The sequence below is a fragment of the Achroia grisella genome, unplaced genomic scaffold (assembly GCF_030625045.1).
Source record: "Achroia grisella isolate CSIRO2021 unplaced genomic scaffold, CSIRO_AGI_Agris_v1 utg784, whole genome shotgun sequence".
In the NCBI taxonomy this organism is placed as follows: Eukaryota; Metazoa; Arthropoda; class Insecta; order Lepidoptera; family Pyralidae; genus Achroia; species Achroia grisella.
In genome coordinates this window covers 2,247,919-2,269,133 of record NW_026713024.1, presented here as the reverse complement: position 1 = coordinate 2,269,133, position 21,215 = coordinate 2,247,919, and the positions used below count along the sequence as shown (strand labels likewise).

Below are 21,215 nucleotides of genomic sequence, written 5' to 3'. Positions count from 1 at the left end.
ATTTTGAATTTGTATAATATATGGATGTTATAGTACAGAACGAGCCGAGAAATTCAAAGAATTGTAATGCTCCGTGAGAAGCCGGGACGGGTGCTAGTATATTATAAAGAGAAAAAAAACAATAGTTTGCTTTTTTTTCATATAACTGGACAAGCATATCGCATAATCATGATCACCACAAACATCCCATGGTAATGTGACGAATGGTGCCACTCATGCATTACCATTTCAGAGGACAATGATGTCATGCCTCTCTACCCTGCATTTCGACTGTGTTGACTCAACAAAACACATCCTACAAGGCAAGATGCTTACCGGCTAGAATAGGTGACATAGAGATATTAATAGTTTACCTCACTACATGTATTCAATGTTCAACACTTGTGACACTTCATGTCTTATACACGTAATAATGATAGGACATCATAAGAAACATTTCGACCTAAATATTTTATTTAAACCTAAATTGTGTAAACACTAGGTTTCAGTAGTACAGTCTGTATTTAATGTTGCAGTCTCAGCCTTCCTTAGTTTCTTAGCTCGTATATCTGCCATAGTCTGCTCTATGGACCGTTGATCCTTCTTATTCTCACTTGGTACCTCACCGTAACTCTTATTTACATTTGTCTTCTGCGCCGCATCGATCGCCGCTTCCTGGCCTATCAGATGCGCATATTTCTGTTTATAAAAAGTACCACTTAACTCTTCTTTACCACGCTTACGTTTTCGCGTATTTTCTTCTTCAGACTCTAAGGCAGCTTGTTTCTGCATATCTAAATGTTTCTGTGCCATTTCTGCAGCTTTCTCCTCGTCCCAGATACCTCCGGCTCTTCGCACAGTTACCTCATCTTCTGAAGGGCCCTTTTCTTTTGCGTAAACCACTGAATACCGGTCAATACCCTCTTGTCCGAATGAAAATACTTGCAAGCCAGCAGTCTCTGCGACATCTCTTATGATAGACCGGTACATTTGGTCCATAGGCTCAAATTGTAAATGTGGTGTTGTGCCATTTTTAATGAATTTGCTAATCTTCTCTTCAAGGCGCGTTCTGAATCTATTTATCATGTTCTTCTCTTCTTTATGTTTGCGTTCCATTGCTTCCTTCTGTTTTTTCATAGCATTCTTCTGTGCCTCGCTGGCACTCGGTGGTTTCTGCATAGAATTCAGAATGGAATCGAGGAAATCCATGTTTAAATTTTGTTTTCAGAACAGAAAGATGTGTAAGCTAAAATCTCGGCAATACGTTGTTGCCAATTGGTAGTAATTTTAAAATTTTCGTATAATGGTTCTGTGTTCAATCCTTTAAAAGATATTATATTCAAGGATGTTTCAACCTGAGCGTGGATTTGGCTTGCAAATGTTATGGTGTCCTCTACAAACTCCAACAATTGATTCAGAGGTGGCTGAAGTGGCGTACCTTTCACTAATAGCGCGGTAGGCTCTAAATCTGTCTGTCTGCAAGTCTCAAGGAGCGCCTGCTGTTTGTTATGTAGTTTTTCAAACAAATCTTCTATTGTACAACTGGAATGCATAAAACAGCATGGTTAAAATATATATGCAAAGTTTTATATTGACTCTATTAAAACAAACTAATTCAGTATTTGGTAAAATTTTATAACTGCAAGTCTTACAGTACTAATAGAGTCATATGAAATTATTTAAAAATACCATATTACTTTTTGATTTTAATTACCAACTCATTAAATAAGTGTCTATAAGAGATTGTTTAAACAATAAGACTTCCTTTTGTACCATTAATAGCTACTCACCCTGGCTTCGCACAGATATATTATTATATATATAAACATCAAAATCGGTCCAGCCTTTTCAGAGATTAGCCAGAACGAACAGACAGACAAAAAATATAGAAAAATATGTTATTTTGGTGTATGTACCGTATTTATATTCATATGCATGTAGTAAAAAAAGGTTATTTTAATATTAGAAACAGAGACTCCAATTTTATTTATATGTATAGATGTATAGATTTAATTGATATATAATGTACTTACTATTTACTTTTAATCACTTTTATCTCATCTGTAATCAAGTTATGCAAAATGGAAGACAGTTTGCTCTGAAGATCCACAAACTCTTCTAGAGGGGACCCAATTATTTCTGCGCTGAAACAAAACAATAATAAAGATATAGACAACAAATACAACTTACCTTGAACCTTAACAATAACAAATTTAAAATTATTTTGGATGTATTTTGAATGAGTTCCTTCTCATCCTTGAGTTATACACCTTTAGTTAACCTGATTTTGTACTTAAGTATAAACTAAGTACAAAATTAGATTAACTAAAGGTGTGAAAAATTAATTTTTCACTTCATGACATATTTCTATTTATATATTTTACTAGCTATTCCCGTGACTTTGTCAGGCTGGAACTTAACTTTATTTTTCTAAAACAAAAGTAGCCTAAGTTACTCCTTATTAAATCAGCTACTTGCCAATAAAAGTACCGTCAAAATAGGTTCAGCCATTTCAGAGATTAGTCGGAACAAACAGACAGACAGACAAAAATGATAAGAAATGTTATTTTGGTGTATGTACCACATTTATATTCATATGTGTGTACTAAAAAACGGTTATTTCAATATTACAAACATACACTCAAATTTTATTTATATGTACAGAGTATAGATGAAATAGGTACTTATTTTACAATCTGTTTAATTATTTAATGGATTCATATTGATTTGTTTAATGCTTACTACCATTAGCATATGTGAGACAACAAATGTTCAGTGCGGGAACCTGACCACCAATATAAGAGATATTAGTGTCTTCACTATTAGTGATTAAATTCTGAACATTATTATACATGTATCTACCTTTATTGCGACACATGTTTTGCCTCTAAATTTGTCGACTATTCAGTAGTCTGGTCACTGAACAATTAACACTAGGTTTCCAAACTATATTGCTTCAATTTGACACCATAGTGGAATAAACAAACATTATATAACTTGTTGTTATTTGCGACTTCATCTGCTTTATTGAGGTAAAACATAGCTATAACATCCTCATATTACAAGATATCTTCAAATAAAATTTAATTAAAATCCCTTCTGTAGTTTACTTGTGAAAAGATAACAAATAGACAAGTATGTTTGTTTATTTGATGCATGGGTGGACTCACTACTCCCTTAGAATTTTCGTCATTACTTTTTAATTTCTTTCTAAGCTGCAATTATAATAGTTTATTATTTCAGACTAATAAAGATTATTATTATTACTTGCACATTTATAATGTTAATATAAATATGATCATATACCAAATAGATTATGTTTAATCTTTGCCAGTCTTTAGTAAACAACGTTTGTACTGTACTTGCAGTGACAATATGAAGGTTATATAAACAAACAGAGATATAAAACATGAAATACATTTATACAAAACATGTCGATTACCAAATTTGCTATCATATCTTATCAAAACATCAGAAAATGCGTGATACCATTGCTTTGAATGTTATACAAAGACCATGTTATAAAGCACGGGCGAGCTACAAAATCATAAGACTCACGTGACGCTAACAATGCACTATTTAATAAAAAAAAAATCATAAAAATGTAAAAAACTCACTGTTCTATGTTTCTGCAGCGTTTTATTAGCTTATTTATAGATACGGCGCACTCTTGGCAATCTTTCAAACACGTTTTGGAAGTGACGAAAAATTCTTCGAAGAATGAAAAGTAATCAATTATTTGCTTTTGAATCTTTTCTGCCATAATGCATTCCGATGTTTGGAATAAAAAAATTTGAAAGAGAAAAATAAAACGTTCGCCAAAAAATAACCAAGCTATAAAGTATAATTTTGTTTGGGAAGTATGAAAAAACAGAAAATGAATGAAAGGCGAAAGAATGAATGACGGTTTGTTCAATGAATGACACACAATGACAGACAGTAAGTTTATGGCGACTGTTATTGTTTTAAGTTTACATGTATTAGTATTAATAAACATATAATAAAAACATTGAAATTACTGTCTTAAGTTATTTGTTGTTAATGTTATTCATACATCCTATATATAAATATAAAATTACGGAAACTTTACTTTGGTCTTGAAGAGGATTATCAGAAATTTTAGGAATCATACCATTGGGCTGTACAGCAAACTCAATATATACATATACATAAATAATTATAATTGTAATTAGGGTCGAAGATAGGACATTAATAAATGAGGAATTAAAATATAAAATATTTTACTTTACTACTTAAGTAGATAGTGAAGAAGATTATTCTTCACTTTATACTTCGTATTCACGTTGAAGTCTAAATTTACAGTCCATTATTTCTAATATTTTAAAGCTGACAACGAACGTATATTTTTCAGGTATATTTTATATACTTAAATCAAAGAGTTCTTAACACTTACCTTGTAAATGCTATACTTAGAGAGGCTGTGAATCGCTAATAAAAAGTGTAATAAACCAGTTTTTGTATTTCATACCTTAAGAATTTAACATTAAGGACCACAATTAAGTTGTATATATAATGCGTATGAAAATAGTTCATGTTTATCTTATTATTATAATTATTTGAGTTGTAAAATTTTTAAATAGTAAATAACATTACATTTTTCGTATTGATTCGGCTACATTCGGCCAAATTCGTTCACTGGTCGATTGCATTCAAGTAACTGTCAAAAAATTAACCAATAGGTCGACCTCTCTGAATAGTACAAAAATATTTAGTCTCGACTTTCTATTGACGTTGAAACTACGTCTGTCTCGGGTGCGATTTGTTTCTTTATAAACACGTCATTGGTTGCAGTTTAACATATATAATACGTAAAAGTAATATTTTATGATCTGAAAGATGCTGTAAGATGAGTGTTAGTAGTGTAAATAAATTTGATTGTACGGTTTAGATTGTGTCCGAAGTGAAAATGAATGGTAAATTGCACAGTGAAACCGGTGCTTTCTCATCTGACGGCATGCGCGCCGAAATATTGAACCCTTTCGTCCATAAATTGGAACTAGATAACACATACGACAAAATAAAGGTATGCAGTTGACCGCAATTTGTATGGCGCGTCTTAATTTTGGTAAAAACATAACAGATTATGTTAAAGATTAAGTGAGTGCACACTAGCCCATTTGCGCAGACTCGTGTTTTAGATCTTGTAGAAAAAGTAAAGATTCATCAAATAAATAATAATGGAATGAGAGATGATAATATTTTGGCGACATTCTTAATTTATTGTTTATATTTTTAATACGATTTCTCTATTTTTTTTTATCTAATAAGACCGTATTGTAATATGGAGAAATTAGAAATTTGTGCTTATTTTTTATGTGACTTTCTTCGTCGTGTTGTTTTATGAGTAGATGCTTAGATAGTTCACAGTATCATCACAGTTTCATGCTTATTCCTACATTCTTTATTATATAGGTAATTACCATCAGAGGTGACTGGATTATCGTAAAATAAGACTCTCTAATAAGATTTCTATTTCTACTTCAAAATCTTTTAAGCAACGTCGGTTGAAGAAATGTAAGGTGATTTTTTTTGGTTTGTTTTAGAATATATTGAAAACGCCATGACCGACGAAAGTAGAACTTTCAAAAGTATCAATTTATTCGATCTATTTAGATAATTTCAGATGAAATATGATTTACAATAAACAGATGTTATTTTTATATAAATAAGTAATCCTGGATATATCCCACAGAGTTATCTAGTCATAATCTAAAAAGCAGGTTTTTAAAAATATGTGTCTAAACAAAATGACAAATATTAAGTACACATTTCAAAGGTTTGATAATCTTCAATACATAAAAGGTTTCACAATCCAGAATATAGTTGCAGGATAAAAATTCCAAAAAAGCAGCCAGTCACAATTCAAGAATCTCTTGCTCTCTCTTGCATAATTGTAGGCAACTGTGTTTTTTTAAAGTATGCAGACACATGAGTATTTAAAATCAAGCTATTAGACAATCCAGAATACAGTTGCAGGATAAAAATACGAAAAAAGAAGCCAGTCACAGTTCAAGGGTGTCATGCAGCTATAATTGCAGGCGACTGTATTTTTTTTAAAGTATGCAGACACCTGAGTATTTTAAATCAAGCTATTAGACAATCCAGAATACAGTTGCAGGATAAAAATACGAAAATAGAAGCCAGTCACAGTTCAAGGGTCTCATGCAGCTATAATTGTAGGCGACTGTATTTCTTTTTAAGTATGCAGATAGTTGAGTATTGTTAATCGTAGCTATAAACCTAGAAGCTTATTCTAAACTAATCGTGTATTTAGTACATGCAGGGAATTCTCACCACACGTTATTCCAGGAATTTCATTGTTGAATACTAGTCTGTGATCACAGATCCTCAATCCTCGCCAAGCCTACTCCTTATAATGTTAGCTATCTGCGAGAGAAAGTCCAGTCAAAATCGGACCAAGCGTTTCAGAGATTAGCAGGAACAAACTAACAGATACTGTTTTATTTATTTTATTGATGTATGTCAGTACAGTTCATATTTTATACGCATTTAGTGAAAAGCTGTTAATTTGAAATTACAAACAAATACTTAAGTTTTATTTATTTGTATAGATTGCGACACTAGATAGATTTTTCCTACTGCGCTCTATCATTTTTCACCATACAGACAGAATGCTCACTTATAAAATTCACACAAGTGATAGAGAAATATGTTCTAATATTTTCTCATGATATTCTCCCGCTTTAGTGCGTCAATCAGTTAATTATAGTTAAAACTACTTATGAAACTACATCTATCCACTTATGACTTCAACTATCTACTCGCTCGGGTGTACATGTATTATACATATAAACCTTCCTCTAGAATCACTCTATCTATTAAAAAAAAACGCTTCAAAATCCATTGCGTAGTTTTAAAGATTTAAGCATACATAGGGACGGACAGATAGCGACAGCGACTTTGTTTTATACTATGTAATGATGTTGAATGGTCGGAATTCCAAATTGAATTATAAGGACACAATAATGAGGATACGTTTTTAAAGGGAAATAGAAAACACCCAGACCGATACAAACAATTATACTCATGAATACAAATGTTTGTGGCGTGCGAAGAATCGAAACCGCGACCATTAGTGGTAAAGCGGCGTGCTAGACCGCTAGACCATCGAGGTTACTAGTCTTACAAGCTTTAGCTAGCTTAACTTGGGTCTAGAAGGTGCGGTGTGAATTGTCCTGAGATTATTATTATAATATTACTATTATGTTAGGTTGATCTCCATGCGGACCTGGAAACCATCGTGATAAATTCTTGGTGAATATCTCGCGATGGGCTAACTGATCTGCCCTCATGCTCATCTTGTCGTCCACTGGTGCCCCGCCAGCGTATACCATTGTCGTAAGCGGGTGCACCATTCCATTATCAGCCATTAAAATGAAAATCGAGTGTTCACTAAGTATTTATTCTATATGACCGTTTGTTAAGGACATGACACTAAATTTGTAACAAGGTTCAATTATATTGGTATTCATTGTACGCATCGATGCCAAGAAGAGGTCTCGTACACGACTTGTATAATCTAAATACGTAATTATTTGTGGTGCTATTTGGCAATCAGATTTAGTTAGTCCAAGTTTGTATTCTAAAGTATTTAAGCATACAAATCTATTGATTTTTCTTAATTGTGAATAGTAAAACACTTCTAAATTTATACATATGAATACAATTGAAGTGTTGCTGTAATTTCTAATGATACGTTTACATTCAGCCGCTTCCCCTGCCACTCGCGCTGCCGGAAATATTGCCGGGCGACAACTGAGCGAGAGGGCTGAATGTAAACACACGCACGCTGCCACTCGCGCTGCCAGTCCTTTGACTCGCGCACGAAAAACCGACAATCGAGGGAGCGCCGAGCAGCGCGAGTGGCAGCGCCAATGGCATGGGAAGTGTTTCCACTCGTGTTTACACTCTCGCGCTGCTCACTTCCCTACCCACACTGGCTGAGTGTAAATAGGGCATAATAGACAGCTTTTGAGTAAATGCAAATGCAAGTACAGTACGCATATGCATATTTACATAAATAACGAAAAAAATTTTAACTGTCTGTTTGTTGTGAAACGTACTCGAAATTCACAGATAAATCATATATAACTTAGGGTACACATTTATTTTAGAAATGTTATTAATTAAAAAAGACAGTTCCGCGTGGACGAAGTCGCGGGAGATGCTAGTATTATTATATAATCTGTGATCAAACCACTATTGGAGTCTCGTTTTCCATTTTACACAGTCTCTTACTATATCGCGTACTACTGTATCGTATTACTATATTGCGTACGCGGTGTTACTTTGATAGATTCACGTAATTCTGATATGTTTGTTATTTAAATCTGTTACAGAGCAACTGTAATGTTGATAAATATATACATATTACAAAGTATAACAAACATACATATAAATTTGATGTCTTATATATATGTACCTATATATTTATTATTTTTAAGTGAGCTATTTGTAACTGTATACTGTATTTACAACTAGATGTTCCTGCGACTTTGTCCGCGTGGAATGTAACTTTGTTTTTCTAAATTAAAATATTTTTTCTATAATAAAAGTAGCCTAGGTTGTTTATTACATCAGTTTCCTGCCAAAATTCAGAGATTAGCCGGAGCAAACAGACAGACAGAGAGACAAAAATCGTAAACAATGTAATTTTGGTGTATCTACCGTATTTATATTCATATGCAAGTAGTCAAAACCGGTTATTTCAATATTACAAACAGACACTCCAATTTTATTTACGAGTATATAGGTATATATAGATGTATAGATAAACTTCTTGATGTAATTACTAATTTTAAAACAAAAAAGCAGAGCAGCTATATAATACTGTCGATTAACTTGCATTGTGGTCATAACAACGGGTGTACTTGCTTCCTGCTAATAATAGAACGAGAAAACACTTAAGCGTAAATGACTTTATGGTAGAAAACAGCAAATTGAACAACTATGACAGGTTCATCGCTCTAAAAGCGATGGTCAGAACAGTTACCCGTACATCTTTGAGGGAAAGTATCTGTGTAGACAACACAGTATGTTACAGCTGTATAACATTTATAGAGAGAAATAGAAATAGAAATAATCTTTATTCAAATAAACTTAATATGAGCACTTTGGATTGGCAAGTTTTTTTATTCTACCGCTTATTCGGAATGTAGATTCATTGCAAGAAGAATAAGCAAGAAACTTGTGTGTTGCTCTTTTAAATAAATATTGATTTACTTATATTTAATTACCAACAAGGATTAGGCATGCGACAATCAACATATAAACCGCTACGTTAGAGCTATGAATTTTAAGTTAGAGTAATAAGAAACATATGTTAGTAATTAAAATTAATATAGCAATATCTGTACATATAAGTAAAATTGGAGTGTCTGTTTGTAATATTGAAGTAACCGTTTTTGATTACATGCATATGAATATAAATACGGTACATACATCAAATTATATTTTTTACAATTTTTGTCTGTCTGTTTGTTCCGGCTAATCTCTGAAATGGATGGGCCGATATTGACGGGACTTTTATTGGCAGATAGCTGATGTAATAAGGAGTAAAGACTACTTTTATTTTCGAAAAATAGAGTTAAATTCTACGCGGACGAAGTCGCGGGTGCGGTTAGTAATATATAAAAATTCTTGAGATTAAAAATGGATTTCACCAGATTTAGCCATTTTAGCGGTATTTAAATATATGCTAAGTACAGCATCCAATGACAAATTTACCTAAAACTCTCTAGCAATTATATACAACAGTTAAATATTAATAATACATATCATAGTAGTGGCAAGAGCTCCACCGACAAGAGCGTAGCTCTTAAATTATGAATGAATGAATCATAGTAGTTTACTATCTAAAATATGAATTTATTTATTTGAAAAATAGGTACCAATATATTTGAGCACATGCAAAATTCTACTTTAAGTATATATTAGAGATTAATACGAAGTTTATATTAGAAATAAAATGAATATTACAATATCTAAAGTATAAAATATATTGAATGAAATGAAAAATTAATTCCACTACGTGCAAATATTAAATAGCGTGATATTTTTAAACATTAATTATAAAGTGACCTTCCAAGTAACTTAAAGGCCATGTCAGCTGTGATATAGGCCAGGCCAGAAAATAGATATTATTAGTTTAGATCAGTGTTTCCCAACCTTTTAAGGGCCATGACCCACCTTAGCTTTCCTAAAATTCTTATGCATGTGTAACATACATAATTTGAAACATAAAAAATAATGGATTGTTTACTTAAGAAACTTTTTTAGGAAGAAATCATTCGGAAATTATTAATGAAACAGTAAGTAAATTTTCAATGAAGAATTGAAATTCGCATTCTATATCATTTTAATGAGTTTATTTTCGAATTGACCCTCTTAACAATCAAATTGATATTTCCCACGTTGGGAAACACTGGTATCCTTGTAATTTAAGTCCGGACCGATACAAACAATCATACTCATGAATACAAACGTTTGTACCGTGCGAGGAATCGAATCCGTGGCCATCGGAAGAAAAGCAAAGTGCTAAGTCTAGCCCACTGAAGCTGTATACTATACTATACTATAAAAACAAATCAGTGAACGACGACATACTGTGTTGATCTGAAATAAAAGAATAAAGAATTGTACCGTGCTAGGAATTGAACCCGCGACCATAGTAAATAAAGCGGTTTGCTAATCCTAAATACCACCGAGGCTGTCAATTATTTCATTTGTACCGTAAAAGCTTGCAATTGCAGAACTAAGCGTAAATAGTAATCTAAAAGAACATAGTATAAAATAAAGTCGCTGTCGTTGTCTGTCCGTCACTATATATGCTTAAATCTTTAAAACTACGCAACGGATTTTGAAGCAGTTTTTTTAATCTATATAGTGATTCAAGAGGAAGGTTTATATATATAATACATGTACACCCGTGCGAAGCCGGGGCGAGTAGCTAGCAATGTATCATATAATAATTTTCTCTGTCATCTTATAAGTACAGGATCGTAGGCAGTTATCTTAAAGAACGACAGTATTATGTATAATCTAGACAATAGTTTTCTCCAGCATCTTACAAGTAGGTGCCCAATTTAGTATAATTTTAGATAAAGATAAATGATGGTATGATTAGTCTATTTTTAGAATACGTACATTGAAATAGCCGGAACAGTTTATTAGGTACGAACAAAATTGCAACTTAAATTGCCAATTTGGGTATATTTGGAATTTGGCACACATTATTCATGATCACGCAAGCTACATTTGACCGGTTGAAGAAAGAAAGAAATCAAGCAATGTGAAAGAATATTATTTAATGTGTTCTTAAGAATTTAATTTATATTATTCTAATAATAATAATCTCAGGACAATTCACATAACGCCATCTAGACCCAAGTTAAGTTAGCTAAAGCTTGTGTTATGGGTTTAGTACCCATAACAATGACGATTACCATCCCATCGTATCTATCTTACTAATATTATTGGAAGGGCATTGTTAGTAATGTGGACTCATGACCCCGTTACTAGCAATGCACCATATCAGCTTGACCTCCACACGGTTCCCCCTGGAAACCATCATGATAAATTCCTAGTGAATTTGTCACGATCGCCTAACTGACCTGACCTCATGCTCATCTTATCATCCTCCACTGGTGCTCCGCCAGCGTAAACCGTTAGCGCAGGCGGGTGCACCATTCCATTATCATCCATAAAAAACTAATATTATAAAATTGAAGGTTTGTGAGTATGGATCAATGTTTGTTACTTTTTCACGCGAATACACATTATTAGTAACACACATTAAATATGTGTTGTTGAGGTATCAAATTTACATACATATATGATAGATTTATGTTATGAAATAGATACGAGTTTTGAATTTTAATTACCTATACTTAAAGTATATTATTCTTTGTTTCAGACGGCGATATTCACAGTCATACTACTGCCGTTTAGGGTTATAGTAATATGCTACTTGATAGTCACCGCTTGGTTCCTTGCCTGTATAGGTCTATATGGCCTCAGTGAAGAAGACTTGAGAAGAAAACCTATGACCGGATGGAGAAGGTGTGTTTTATCTATGTACAGTATACCTAATAAGCAATTACATAAAATGTAATAAGAACATCTCTATTTTTTTTTAATTTTACTTTATTTATTAGTAATATAAAATGAAATAGTTTTCTATAATAAATTTAATTGACTCAGTGTTAAAGTTACTTTTTAAACAGCAATAATATCATTTAAAAAGCATAGGCTTGCCATTATAATCATAGGATTATAATAGCAATAGATCGTTATCATAATTTAGAATTAAATTATTACTATCATAAGAATTAATATCATTCATTAGTCAACATTTATTTATTAATTTTTGACTTCCTTTTAAATATTCGTAGAAATAGGTGTATACCATATATTTTTTTTATATATCTATATTTCTAAAGTGATGAGGTTTTATTCTTTTGAACACAAAATTGAATTAAAAAAAATTGTAAAAATGCCATCAGGCATTAAGTACGGCATGTTCTTAATGCCTGATGGCATTCTCTACCAGTCAACCGTCGCGTTGATCAGAGATAATAAGGCGTGTAATTTAATGATAGATATTAAGATATAAAAACAGAATAATATAGGTGAGACTTGAAGAATAGTCATATAATATTAATTAATTAATTTACGCATTAAACTCGTCTTTACATCATACTACGTTCTGTCAACTCCTTCAAATGTTTATTTAAAAATAATAATTAAAAACTATAATCAAAATGAAACGCATAAATCCTCTTTCCACATACTTGTTTTTCTTTTCTGTCTTCACTTTATTTGGTTGTGAGTATTATTACGATATTAGGTGCCTAAATGAATAGTAACAACGCAAGAAAGTTAGGTATATTTTGAATCTAACAATTTGGAAATAGTTCAAGGCGCGTCTTAAACAATAAACGAGTACCGTGAAGGTTTTTGTATGCTACATCAAATCTATTTAAAACGGTTTCTATTTATTTTACTTTAATAGCAGACAAAGTCGTTTACTTTATTATTATTTCGCAACAATGCACAGTCTATTACGGTCAACGTTTAAATTGACAAAGTCAGATATATTCTATGTATAGCTCTACAATTACCAATTCTTTTACGTTGCTAGTTCCATTGCATATAAAAAAATATAATAAATATATAATAAAAAAAAAACTGTATTGTAGTTTAAGTTTGTGATAAAACCTCGCTCATGATGAAACAATTAAATAAATAAATCTATATCCAACGACATCATATTCGGTCAACTATAGCAAAAGATGTTGTCATCATCACTTAGTCCCAAAGAAAAAAATAAATTCATATAATATTATATTGCATATAAAAAAATATAATAAATATAAAAATAAGAAAAATTATATTTTGTTGTTTATGTTTCTGATAAAATCTCACTCATAATGAAACAATTAAATAGATAAATCTATATCTAACGACATCATATTCGGTCAACTATAAGCAAAGAATTTCGTCATTGTCATTTGGTTCCAAAAAAAAAAAGAAAAATGTCACATACTTAATGTTATATTGTAAAAATTGATAATAAATATAAAAATAAAAAAAATTGTAGGTTAAGTTTCAGATAAAACCTCGCTCATGATGAAACAATTTAATAGTTAAATATACATCCAACGTCTTCATATTCGGTGAACTATAGAAAAAAAAATGTCATTGTCATTTGGTCCTAAAAAAAAGAAAAAAATGTAGCGACAATTACTTATATTCAAATTTCGAACCTGACATGACCTCTGCTCATGTTATGATTATTAACAAATTATTATATCTAAGATATACTAAGGAATCTTACATAAAACAATTTATATATATATTATAAATAAGCTACATTATATACTTATTAAAAGTGCATAATTTATTACTTAATTAATTTCAATATTCCTCTACAAATTACTAAAACAAAATAACTTTATAAAACAAAAACTAAAAAACAAATGTCGATTATTATCATCTGTGCAAGCGCAATGTTTATCCGTTACGTAAACATTGATACTTACACTGTCCAAGAATTTCTCTTTATTAAATGACGTGGAAAGTTACTATGTACAAAATACAACATAGTCGTAAGTGCAACGGTTGTTGCACTTACGACTTTCATTGCAAAGTAAGTAAGTCATTTAGTTGTATTACAGACATACAAGTAAACAATTATGCCACAGCGATATCAGCAGGCAGCGCTGTTATGTCTTTTTACAGTAGGCATGCAAATATTTATTTTGATTATTTATTATAGCCCTTTATTCAGACCTTTTTTAGTTGTTTTTTCTTGTAAGTATTTATTACTAAGCCTAAAAATTACACACGTAATAACAATTATATAAATATAACTAAATATTTATTCATTTACAATTTTGCAGTCGTTACAAAGATATTACAATAGATTATATTCTTATATTATTTAAAAATTATTATTATAATTACATTTCTATGTGTGTCAGATGCATTCCAAATGTAGAGCGTTGCTCGATAATAGATCTACCTGCATTGGCCTTGATGGCATGACAACGTTGCTGAGGTCAGCACACTATTGTGATGCTGTGTCACATCGTTTAAATTATCGTTGGAAGAGTGGAACGCGTCAATAATGTCAGCGCGTTGGCATTGCCGCGAAAACATGGCGTCGGTCGAATGAAAATAAAGAAAGTTGTGCAAACATTTAGCTACATTTTTAATTACCGGTTATTTATCGGTAAACACCGGTTTTCGTATAATGTAACAAAATCATAGATTTGCATTTATGGCAAACACTGGTTTAATTATGTAATAAAATAAATATTCTTTATTGTAATTATCTAATAGATATTTTTAATTATTAATTACGTTTTCTATATAGATATTAATAAATTCAATTTCAATACCTATATCGCCGTAATATTATTAATTAAAATTACAATGTAGATAAGTATTCTTGATGATTCAATTGAAAAATTAATGTTAATTAGATTGTTTGTTTAACCGTTTCTCATCAACAACATTAATATGTCATTGAAGTGACCCGTTTAATTAAAAACTTAAGATAATTATGTAGGTAATTTACATATTTGCATTATGAGATTTGAGTTTATCATTACCACTAGTTGTTGTTTCTTGTGTTAGCTATTTGATTGTTAATTGGAAATAGACAGGTTCTATTCAGATTTGTATGTTTTACTAAAAACGATTCAGGGATACCTACTATTTTTTTTTCTGTTTTAACCTGTGGAAAAATCGTTAAAAGCCGGTACAAGATGATAAGGGGCGTATAGGATTCTCACCCAAAAAAAAAAACCACACGGTGTACCTATGAGCGCCATTGCCGGAGTCGCGTGGTCGCATTAGCATTCTACCGTGAATCTGCATCTGTTGGCCCGCCCTGTAGATGGTGTAAGGCAGGCCCCACCTAGGGATATACCAAGCTACATTGTGGGATTACGAATCCGTATATAGAATAAATAAAAATAGAGAGTGGACTGTATATTTTGAAAAGAAAATAATTATAGGAAAAGAAAGGAGAAATACAATTTCACCCAAGAAAAACGTCTTCCACACTCCGAACACCCCAAAGTAAGCAAAGTAACACCAAACTTACTCAATTTTGCTCAAGAACGTCTCGATGTCTAGTTTAGTTTCGTGGCCATGCACTCTAGCGTGTATATTTTGATAAAAGAAATTATATTATATCAAATAAGTAAATCAGTAATTTTTTTGTTTTAAAATAGTTAAAATACGGAGCGTGCTTTTTCATTCAATTCTTATTTTCAATTTACTTTTTTCTATATTCAAAATTTAAGTGGCCACAAGTTTTTATTTGTGGCCAGTATTTCCAAGCGCCCTTTGCTCCAGTAAGCAAATCGGTGAAACAATCTGCTTAGAAGGAAGTTCGGAATACGGAACATATATAATAGTGTGTCCCATCTAGGGGTATAACTACAGCTACATATTTACGTAGTACGAGCAGGATCTTAATTATGTAACGATCTTATTTAAAATTCTATTGTAAGGGTTCACTAATTTCTTACGTCACATGAATTTAATTATTTTTGAGCTGTAACTACAGCTCAAGGCACAGCTCAAATATTTCATGTGTCACACCGTTTGCCATTTTATTGTGACTACTCCCTCTTTAATGTTACGTCACATATGTAATTTTTAAAGTAAAAGTCGAGTGTATCTATACTATTAAACAAAGTTATAACTGTGTGGAAAAAAAATGTAAAAGCTGAAAGTTTTTATCCGGGAAAAGTATTAAATAAAACTCGTTTACAAATTTTAAAACTTAGTTTCAATGCAGATAAAGTGGAAATGTTTTGAAATTTTTGTTCTAGTTAAAATTTTAACAACATTTATTTAAAAGAGTAACACGCAAGTTTCTTGTTCATTCTTCTTGTGATGAGTCTGTTTTCCAAATGAGCGGTAAAATAAAAAAAATATGACTATTCTAAAATACTTATACTAACTAAGTTAAGTTTCTTTGAATAAAGATTATTTCTATTTCGCGTTTTAATACTTAGATATATTAGATTTAAAAAAATTACATCACGATATTTACCCATTGTCATATAACAACAATTTGTGAACTAAACTCTCAAAATGATCCGAAAGTCAATGGCTGTATGGGCTTAGACTCTTTGCCTATAGATCTATAAGTGTGACTAAAATAAAAAAAAACATTGAGAAACTCCATACCACTAATTTTTATTCGTTATTATCGTGAATTATTAATAAGATCGTTATATAATTAGGCCCTGAATATCTGAGAGCTTATTTATTGACGTGATTATTCATGAACCAGCTGGTCAACTCATATTGATTTCAATCAAATCCAGTGTATCCAGTTTGTACTGCTCTATTAAAACGTAATGAATACCAAACAAAATAAATCTATAACAACATCAGTTAATTCTTTCGTTGACGCTGAAATATGGAACTTACTACGTTGCATGTAGGTATATAATGGATGAATTTAGAAAGCTGAAATATACTCCGCGTTTAGTACAAATTAATGATATTCTATGACTAGTGCAATCTAATCGAAATTTCGAGAGAGGTTTACGAATATTTTTATGGCAAATAAAGTTTAAATCTTTAGTTGCCATAAAAACTAGTCTAACTATATTAATAATGTGAAAGATGTCATAAGATTTATATTCATTTCTAAAGTAGATCGTTAATAATTAAAAATCCCTCGTAACAAATAATTATTCAAATAAATGAAAATAAATATTCCCATAAATTAATATAAATATTTATTTATTTTATTTATTTAAGCTTTGCATTCCATAATTTTACAGTAGATAGATAGACAAATACTCTAATAAATGAAAATAACTATTCAACTAAATGACTTAACATGTTTATGCAGCCGAGTGTACGTGCGGCGTTGTACAATCAGTTGATAGTTGCCATGCAGCTAGAAAGCGAGCGAGAGTCACATCACAAATGTTTGTGTGAGGTTCTTTGGGTGAATTGACCCACATCTATAGTCACATCACGGCATGTGTATATGTCTATAGTTTATTAAAATAGAGTAGAAATAATCTTTATTAATATTTATTTTATTTTTTATATATAACACTTTATTGCACCAACATAGAAAGGACATTATTAAAATTAAAACATAAAAAAATAAAACTAAATACAAAAGACGGTCTTATCGCTAACTAGCTACACACCCCGGCTTCGCACGGGTGTACATGCATTATATATATATAAACTTTCCTCTAGAATCACTTTATCTATTTAAAAAAATCGCTTTAAAATCCTTTGCTTTAAAGATTTAAGCACACATAGGGAAGGACAGACAGCGACAGCGACTTTGTTTTATACTATATAATGATGATGATGATGTAATATCTTCTAGACAATCTTTGGAAAGAGAGAATTTAGTAAAAATAGAGTAGGTGGATATAATAGAATAGCATAGAAATAGAATAAAAAAAATCTTTATTCAAATAAACTTAATAATAATTATCTTAAATAGTATAAAATGAAGTCGCTCCCACTATTTGTACGCTTATATCTTTTTAATTATGCAACGGATTTTAATGCAGTTTTCAGCAATAGATCACTCTGATCCAAGAGGAACGTTTATAGCTATAATACATGCATGTTATAATATAGAACAAGCTGAAAAATTCAAAGATTTGTAATGCATCCGTGCGAATCGGCTGAAAAATTGTTTTCAGCCGATTGTTTGTTTCCGATGGAATCCTAAACTTCTAAGCAGATTATTTTAGCTACCCGCTAGTATATAATAAAACTAATATTGCTATTACATATTTTATGGTATCACATATAATTTGAATATAAACTAATATCATATCTAAAGACTTAGAATACTAGAGAGGAGAGATTTGATTTTAGATTGAGATAGAGCAACACGCAAGTTTCTTTCTCGTACTTCTTGTAATGAGTTTGATGAATTCCGAATGAGCGATAGAAAAAAAAAATACCTATTCAAAAGTGCTAATGTTGCGGGATAATGACACTATGTTGTTGGTTGAAATGTAATTAAAGATGATAACAGACTGACAATATGTACATAGAAATGTTGATCTTATATACTAAATGACTATAGGAAAATGTAAGGTGAAAAAACATTAATTTTGTTTGAATTAAGATTATTTCTATTCTATCATCTTCTACTGGTGCCCCGTCAGCGTATTCCGTTGTAGCAAGCGGATGCATCATTGCATATTAATTTATTGAAAGTTTTGCAACGTTAGCATTATGAATGTTCAATATTTACAAGTTGTGGGGGTTCAAGCCCACAGTTCCGTGATAATGATATTAGTTGATATATTGATTGATTGATTGATTGATTGATTGATGAGGGGTTTTTGCTAAATAAAACCGCCTTGGTTGAATGCTACACGAACACTATTGCATATTAATTTATTGAAAGTTTTGCAACGTCAGCATTATGAATGTTCAATATTTACAAGTTGTGGGGGTTCAAGCCCACAGTTCCGTGATAATGATATTAGTTGATATATTGATTGATTGATTGATTGATGAGGGGTTTTTGCTAAATAAAACCGCCTTGGTTGAATGCTACACGAACACTATTGCATATTAATTTATTCAAAGTTTTGCAACGTCAGCATTATGAATTTTCAATATTTACAAGTTGTAGGGGTTTAAGCTCACAGTTCCGTGACAATGATATTAGTTGATATATTGATTGATTGATTGATGAGGGGTTTTTGCTAAATAAAACCGCCTTGGTTGAATGCTACATGAACACTGATTTTTATTACTAAAATAAATATAATGAGGTGAAATGTATTGAGGTGAAATTGCATGTGTAGGTAATTGTGTATTGTGTATTAAGCAGGCATGTGCGGCTGCTCGTACACAAGTGATTATATAAAGTGAAATGTAAATAGTTTGATTTGAATTTATCCACTTCAATTATGTCCACTTAAAGTGACACTATTTCATTCTACATATTTTTTTTAATATTGCGTTAATGTACACTAGAATTGTAAAGTGTAGTTACTATTCAGAAACTATCTTAATCAGTGGTTTTGTTCGCGTTTATTAGGATAACAGTACATTATGATAATAATAAATAATAATAATAATACACTGGACGGATTAAATAAAATTATAATGTGAAAAATTTGACGTTCATAAGCGGCTAAAATGTCCTACATACATGAATAAAGGATTTTTGAATTAGAATTTGAATAAAACTCTTTATAGTGTATAAAAAAAACAAAACAAATAATTTCAAAAAAAACAACATTATAATTTTAAAACAAAAGGCGGCCTTATCGCTCGAAGCAATCTTTTACAGTCCACTTGATGGTGAGCAGTAACGTTATCATATGACACTTGTGATACGATTCATGCGTTGTCATTCCAGAGCATTAAGATGTCATGCCTCTTTACGACATAGTATAAAGTGAAGTAAGTCGCTTCCGCTATCTGTTCGCGTAGATCTTTTAAAACATTGAAGAGCGCTTTTTTTTTTTTTTTTTTTTTTTTTTGTTTTTTTTTTTTTTTTGTTTTTTTTTTTTTTTTTTTTTTTTTTTTTTTTTTTTTTTTTAATGCTGTTGGCCGTAGCTGGCCTTTACAACTTCACCGGACGTTATGGGGCGAGTGCAGATGGCACTCCAAACCCGCGGAAGGACTTATGGAGCGGCTGAAGGCCAACTCCTGCCCGACGGATACGACTTTAGTCTGAGGGCACCACTAGGGGTTCGAACCTCGGCTCAGGCCGTCGTAATTTCGATCCCCGTTTGAATTGGACGGGGGATCGATCGGAGGGGTTTAAAGAGCGCATGGAGATACTTATTTCTCACAGGGACCGGCATTTTTTTATTATTAATTACGTAGGTATATTATTTTTTAAATATGTTTTTAGTGTACAATAATTTGAGGTAGATAATTTCAACCCCCTAAAAACATATTACGCCGACCCCAAATAAATGGGATAAGGTAGCAGATGATGATTATTTAACCCCTAGATTTATTTCAATTAAAGTGCCCATGGGTCACTTGTGCATCATCCGGTCCCAACGTGTAAATTTGCTTTCGTTGCGGTGTGGTCCACCGGTGGGTATGTGGTCTGCAACTGTGGTGATTTTAATGTAGTTCTAGTAACTACAATATATAGAGTGATTCAAGAGGAAAGTATAGATATAAGAGGAAAGTATACATATAAACATGTGCGAAGCCAGGGCGGGTAGCTGGTATGATATAATTAATGTATAGTTGAATAACAAACATCTTAAAGCAAAGAACTAAAAATTTTTAAAATAACCCGTTCCTATTATTATTAATAGTCAATTATTTATGAGTATATACTTTCATAAAAGTTATGTTATTAAGTAATTTTGTTATGACACTTTAAGTGCAATATAAAATTGGTTACAATATAAAAAATAATGTGTAATGACAGCTTTGTAATAGTATATTCGAGTGTGGCTTCGAATTGTGATTCATAAAGTGGGTGTCCATTCATATAACCGGTTTGCAACTAGGTACTGGTATGTAGAGAATCAGTGATACCATTGGATACAATTGTTGGATAATTTTAGAAATGGTAACACTGGTTTTTCGATCACTTTAAATAATTATAACCTAGAGATTGCTATTAATAAAAAAGAAAAACTAACCTCTTCATTGAAATAGTCTCACTTCTAATTAGTCTATTAAACTAT

At 31.4% G+C, this 21,215-nt stretch overlaps 2 protein-coding genes across 4 annotated transcripts in view; one reads left to right on the top strand and one right to left on the bottom strand.

The window, feature by feature from the left end:
- Positions 1–217: 217 nt before the first annotated feature.
- Positions 218–3,861, bottom strand: LOC131851570 (sperm-associated antigen 7 homolog). Of its 2 annotated transcripts, none has more exons than XM_059202083.1 (3): positions 3,597–3,861; positions 2,013–2,123; positions 218–1,521 (listed from the first exon to the last, which is right to left on the bottom strand). In XM_059202083.1, exon 3 carries the CDS (start codon positions 1,186–1,188, stop codon positions 478–480), a length of 711 nt encoding a protein of 236 aa, XP_059058066.1. In that variant the 5' UTR covers positions 1,189–1,521; positions 2,013–2,123; positions 3,597–3,861; the 3' UTR covers positions 218–477. The 2 variants fall into 2 exon arrangements, with proteins under 2 accessions (XP_059058066.1, XP_059058067.1); XM_059202084.1 differs by having other exon boundaries at positions 2,013–2,118.
- An 881-nt stretch (positions 3,862–4,742) lies between these two features.
- Positions 4,743–21,215, top strand: part of LOC131851562 (lysophosphatidylcholine acyltransferase) — a 57,368-nt gene continuing 40,895 nt past the window's right edge. For both annotated transcript variants that reach the window (XM_059202077.1, XM_059202076.1), the window contains exons 1-2: positions 4,743–5,023; positions 11,936–12,081. In XM_059202077.1, the coding sequence (XP_059058060.1) occupies positions 4,907–5,023; positions 11,936–12,081 (263 nt within the window). In that variant the 5' untranslated portion in view covers positions 4,743–4,906. The remainder of the gene's footprint in view (positions 5,024–11,935; positions 12,082–21,215) is intronic.

What these genes read in the sequence shown, in the direction of transcription:
- LOC131851570 (XM_059202083.1), bottom strand. Translation starts at nt 1,188, where the DNA reads ATGGATTTCCTCGATTCCATTCTGAATTCTATGCAGAAACCACCGAGT.